The sequence below is a fragment of the Crocodylus porosus genome, unplaced genomic scaffold (genome assembly GCF_001723895.1).
Source record: "Crocodylus porosus isolate Cpor-Errol unplaced genomic scaffold, CroPor_comp1, whole genome shotgun sequence".
Classification (NCBI taxonomy): Eukaryota; Metazoa; Chordata; order Crocodylia; family Crocodylidae; genus Crocodylus; species Crocodylus porosus.
In genome coordinates, this window is record NW_017728918.1 from 65,082,159 (window position 1) to 65,087,674 (window position 5,516).

Here is a 5,516-nt window from a genome sequence, read left to right on the forward strand (position 1 = left end):
CAGAGGGTAGATTTAAGCTAGATATCAGGAGGTGCTACTTCACAGTCAGGGCAGCTAGGATCTGGAACCAACTTCCAAGAGAAGTGGTGCTGGCTCCCACTCTGGGGGTCTTTAAGAGAAGGCTGGATGAACACCTTGCTGGGGTCATTTGACCCCAGTACTCTTTCCTGCCATGGCAGGGGATCGGATTTGAAGATCTGCTCAGGTCCCTTCCAACCCTACAAACTATGAAACTATAATATAAGTAGGTCTCAAAGTGCTGCTCAAAAGTGTGTGTTTACAGAGTACCTGTACTAAAACTTGCAGCTGTTTTCACCTCCAAAAAAGATAACATGCAAACTAAGTACATGGATACTATATGTAAATTGCTACAGCAATATTTACTTTCAAGGAATTGTTTCAATACTGTACTTTCAATACTGTTTTCAAATTTGCTTTTCACTTCCATACGTCCAGGGAGATCAGGGTCTGACAGTAAGTAGAAAGGGAAGGGACTGCCAGGGGAAAAGAGAGAGCAAAGAGCTACTAGATCCCCCAGATTTATTTTCCCTGCTGTAGCAGTTGGAGAGGGCAAGGCAAACCTCTAATATTTATATTGTATTCCTGGAAAGTTATAATATTAATTAATAAATTTCCACATATAGAATATAATTTTTGGATGGTCATCATATAATCAGGGTTGCCTTCTATTTGACTAAATACAATATTCAAATAAATATGGTATTTTCTTTTTTTCACTATTTAAAGTTTCATGGTACAGGCTTTATTACACAGATAACCACTGATATGTCATTAAGAATTACATGAAAAAGTACAATTTTCTAAAGCATCAAATAGTGTATTTTTCCATCTCAAATAATAAGCCAGCAATTCTTCTATTAAAGCGTCATCGAGTGTTGTATCATTTTTCCAACACAGAAGTACTTAAATAATTTTTAAAAAATTATAAAACCATTTGAAAAGCTCCACTGTGAAGTTAAAATAAATGGAAGTAAATAAGAAAGTATGCTCAGAATCAACACAGCTGAGAAAGAAACAATTAACTTTTCAATGTTTTATTCTCACACAAATGAAAAACAGATTTATTTGAAAACAAAAATTAACTCCTATTGTTCAGTTTCATAAATTACAGAGCATCTTTGTGTTCCAAGAACTAGAAATCTTCCCAGAAAGCATTCTTAAGCATGTTGCTTATAACACTTCCTGCAATTCAGAGCAAGAATTAGTACACAATCATCCCTGAAATCTATTTTTAGGAGAGTTTGGCTTGAGTATTTTTACATCATTATCCATCAGACCATTTTGCCTTTGCACAAAATAATTAAAAGCATTTTGCCTATACCAACTACGGTGCGTATGTACTTAATAACATGCAAATACTTTGCACAGAAGCTAAGGTCATCATATATAGTGCAGAAGCCAAAAAGGTGGTGTGGTGCTCTGTCAGGCAGAAGAAGAAAATCACAAAAAAAGAGTTGATGGAACAGGGAAAATACTTTACAGCCACATTCCTTTCATTATTTGAGCAACTAAATTTACAGGTTTGGTATCTGAAAAATACCTTGTTTTAGGATCCGACTGTAAAACAGCGAAGTTACTTCCATTAGGATCTGTGGTAACACTAACAGCTCTGTGGACAAAAGCAAGCTTCTCAAGTCGAATTTTTTCATATACACTGTTTGAATCACTGTGACAAGATGTATCATATGAGCAATTTTGAAGACTTGTTATAACATCTGTTTAAAAAAAAAAAAGAGATATGGGGGGGGACATGAAAGGGTGAACTCACATTTAACTAATAAAAACAAAGGACAAAATTCATGACTGCTAGTTTGGAATCACTCCACTTACTAGTGAGAAGTGGCCAGTTTTGAAGTGAAACAGAAAACTATATAGCAGCAATATTATACAACACATATTAGGACAAGGAGTTAAAAAAGCAGCAAGGAGAATTGAGAGACATATGATAGTTACACAAACTGAAATTTGATTAAGACTGTAGATTTAGACTTAAAAAAATATATATAAGAGCTAAAAGTCATCCAAAAGGCAACATTCCAGAAGCACAATATCCTCCAGCCTTAACACAATGAGGAGGAACTGGTTGGACACAGAACACAAATGCCACCTAGTGATTGACCAAGACATTCTGATCACAGGACTTGAAACTGGATATGTCCCACCTAAGTTCTTAGCCAGTTCAACCCTCCTAAGCTTGTCAGATGTAACAGTATCACACTACCTCAGCAAAGTTATAGGCTAATGAGTTATATCCAAATGCTCTCTCTCAGAATACTTTTTAGTATAAGATTTGTAATTAAAATACACGATCACTGTATTTGCAGAATGGACAACTTAGAAAACAGACGGGTTTTCTTTAAACCATAAATTTGTAGCACTTGAGTTCTTACCATTATTTCAGAAAATCTTACTAAAATATTTTGATCAGAGTCTGATGCTTGCTTGAACATGTAAAAGTTCTGCATTTAAGTAGTTTTAGATCAGAAACAGAGAATATTAATAAGCAAAAAGATGACTCTTTCCACTCAACCAGAGCACTTCAGGTTACCAGAAACTGATGACACAAGACTTTAAAAGCCTCCAATTAAAAAAATTCTCAAGAATAAAGATCCTGGTACAGACTTCTATGATCAAACCAGCAGTCTATCCAAGTTAACAGATCCCTTTACTGACCAATCTGGGGACTAGATCCCATCATCTCTATTAGCCAATGAACAGCACTGTGGGCTTCAAAAAGAAGCTATATTCAATGATTCTGCAATGGAGGGAAGTTGCTATGTTGGGATGCCTAATGAGAAAATAGGGAAATAAAATAGAAGACTGACAGGTTAACTCACGGTGTACTGGAAGTGATGGGGAGGAGGGGGAGGGAAGGATAATATCTCACTTCAGAAAATACAAGACTAGAATCTTAAAAGTGAGGCAAGAAACTGGTTATTGAAAAAGGAAATGGAAATGAGACTCAAAAGACATTTTTCTAAAGGCCATAAAGCTCAAATACATCCCAAGTTGACTGTAATAAAACCTATTATAGTCTATATGTTTGTACACTAGAAGTGAACAAATTTGGTGATTTCAGTCAAATCCTAATGGACGGGTGTTTCCATTTCCAAAAAACAACATGCACACACAACTTTGTCAGCAATGTGAGTCAAGAGGTCAAGGACTAGGTGAAGCCTGATTAACCTTCTGACTTCAAGAAACAGTTTGTATAAAACTAGACTGCTGTTCTGGTGAGGCAACATAAGGAAACACCCCAAGAGAGAGAGGGATGGGAGAGGCATGGATCAGTATCTGCCAGAAGGCCGCTGAAAGTTGCAGAAATGAGCAGAACTAAACATCAGTGCAACAAAGCAAAAACTAAAAGATAATTGTTACAGCTTCCTCTTTCTGGTTTGAGCCAGGTATTCCAGCCAAGCAGAATGTAAAAGATACCCCAGCACAAACTGTGAGTAGATAAAGGAAACTAAGAATGGAAGATTCCCTTTCATAATATTAAAAAAACAAAAAAACCTCTAAAACCTCCTTTAACAGTTAGGAGAGAGATAAAAACTGTAAGTGACAGTCAAATTAGAACTTTTGCTACCGCTTGATTATACTTCAGTATTTCTAAAAGTCATCTTAAAAAACACATAGTAATATTAACCTTTTCTTTCTGAAGATTTTTTCCCCTCTTCTATCCATGTTCCTCTAAAGGTTTCACCATCCTGAGTAACAAACATCATTTCATCCTTATTTAAAGCAAGATCAGATACGAAGACTTGGCGGCCATAGACCCATCGACACTGTTTCATAGGACTGGTAGATGACTTCCAGCAGAACACCTGTAACATAAATGTTGTTCTTTAGAAAATGGAGAGATTACTAGGAAAAAAGCAAGACATTTGCACAAAAACCATGTCACATCTCAAAACTGGATAAAAGGCGATACAGTACGCAAACTTTTCAAAGATCTGGATTTCTTTGGAACATTTTCTTGGAGCAGTACAGGAAGATTCTGTGATACCAGGAGATACTTGCCTGTGGAGGTCCTTCCTGAAAATACTACAAGGGATTACCTAAAAGTAAACTTTTCGTGACTATTACTTCAGCGCACAAGCACATACATAGACCTGCCTCATCCTCACTCCCAACAGCATTTACACTGCTTACATCTCAAACCATCTCCAAAAACCCTGCTGAAGCACTGACACAAAAGGTTTAAGAGGGCAGGGAGGGATACTGCAAAAACACTACTAATTTCACAGAAAGAGTATTCAAGAGTTACTAGAGTTGCATCCACAGGTGCACCTATGGTGGCCATCACAGAGGACATTCCAGTTTTCTGCTACTCTGTCCTCTATTGATAAGAAACCCAGTGCCTTATGTCTTCTATTTTTCTCTTGAAGAGAAAAATAGAGGACATAAAAGGTGTCGGGTTTTGTATCAATAGAGGACAACCAGACTGTCCTCTATGATGGCCATCCTAGTGCACATACACAAAAAAAACACGTCATGATAACTTATTTTTGGTGATAATTACATCTCTAAAACTTTAAATAACACTAAACAGATATGGGAAAGAGAGGCATTCATGAAGACTAAAAATGAGTTCTGAAAGCAGAGAAAGAAAAAAAGCTTAAGTGGGAACACCACATTTGCCCTCTTTGTTAAAAGCTCTACAGAATAGTACTTTCTTCACTACCACAGTTATTTTCATCCACAAATTTTAAAAACACACACCACTAGATGGTGCTGCACGGTTAGAACATGGTTAGAACTTAGTGACCTAGATCTAAAATCCTTGGACTTTTAAGAATTTGTACAAATGACTACTTTATAAATAAACGAGCATTTCAATCAATTCTCTGCATCTGCACACTTGTAAGAAAATATGGTTGTCTGCAATTAAATATAAGCACTACAGCCATTCACTGGGTCCAAATGTAATTTTTCCAAAGTGTGCTCAGGCTACAAGATGCATAGGATCTCTAGATGGTCTAAAGATAAGCTGTAGTAGCACTGATTATGTAGCTTTCATTTCAGAAGACTACTGGCAGTGCTATACAGAATCAGGTTTGTCTAAGCAGAATGCTGGTCTCAACTCATTAAATTTAATGTCCCGTTTCCTTTAAGGCACAGGGTACAAAGAAAGAAAAGTCAAACAAACAAATGGCACATGCTTATGTAACTTAATTATTTTATCATAACACAAAGCTCAAGGCATCTTGTTCTAATGCCTTACTCACAAAGCTGCTGTCAGGATTGCTCACGAGACTATAATAGTAATTATCATTATTATTATTATTCTGCAACTAGATGAAAGGAATAAACACAGCTTGTAAGGGAGCTGCGAGGCACGCAGACAAGTGTTTTCATATAACTAAACCCATGAGAGTAGTTATTTCATTATTTTTTTCAGCTAGGTAACACCTGCTCAGATGTCAGGTGCCACACCCCTCCCATTTAGCAACCCATAAAGAGAGATGGACAAAAATACAACTGGGAACCTCAAC

At 36.6% G+C, this 5,516-nt stretch overlaps 1 protein-coding gene across 1 annotated transcript in view; it reads right to left on the reverse strand.

Moving 5' to 3' along the window:
- The window catches only part of IBTK (inhibitor of Bruton tyrosine kinase), a 94,306-nt gene that overhangs the window by 57,302 nt on the left and 31,488 nt on the right, over positions 1 to 5,516 (reverse strand). Inside the window, exons 9-10 of the mRNA XM_019538164.1 lie at positions 3,668 to 3,866; positions 1,562 to 1,736 (exon numbers count right to left, since the gene is read on the reverse strand). Of these exons, the coding sequence (XP_019393709.1) occupies positions 1,562 to 1,736; positions 3,668 to 3,866 (374 nt within the window). The remainder of the gene's footprint in view (positions 1 to 1,561; positions 1,737 to 3,667; positions 3,867 to 5,516) is intronic.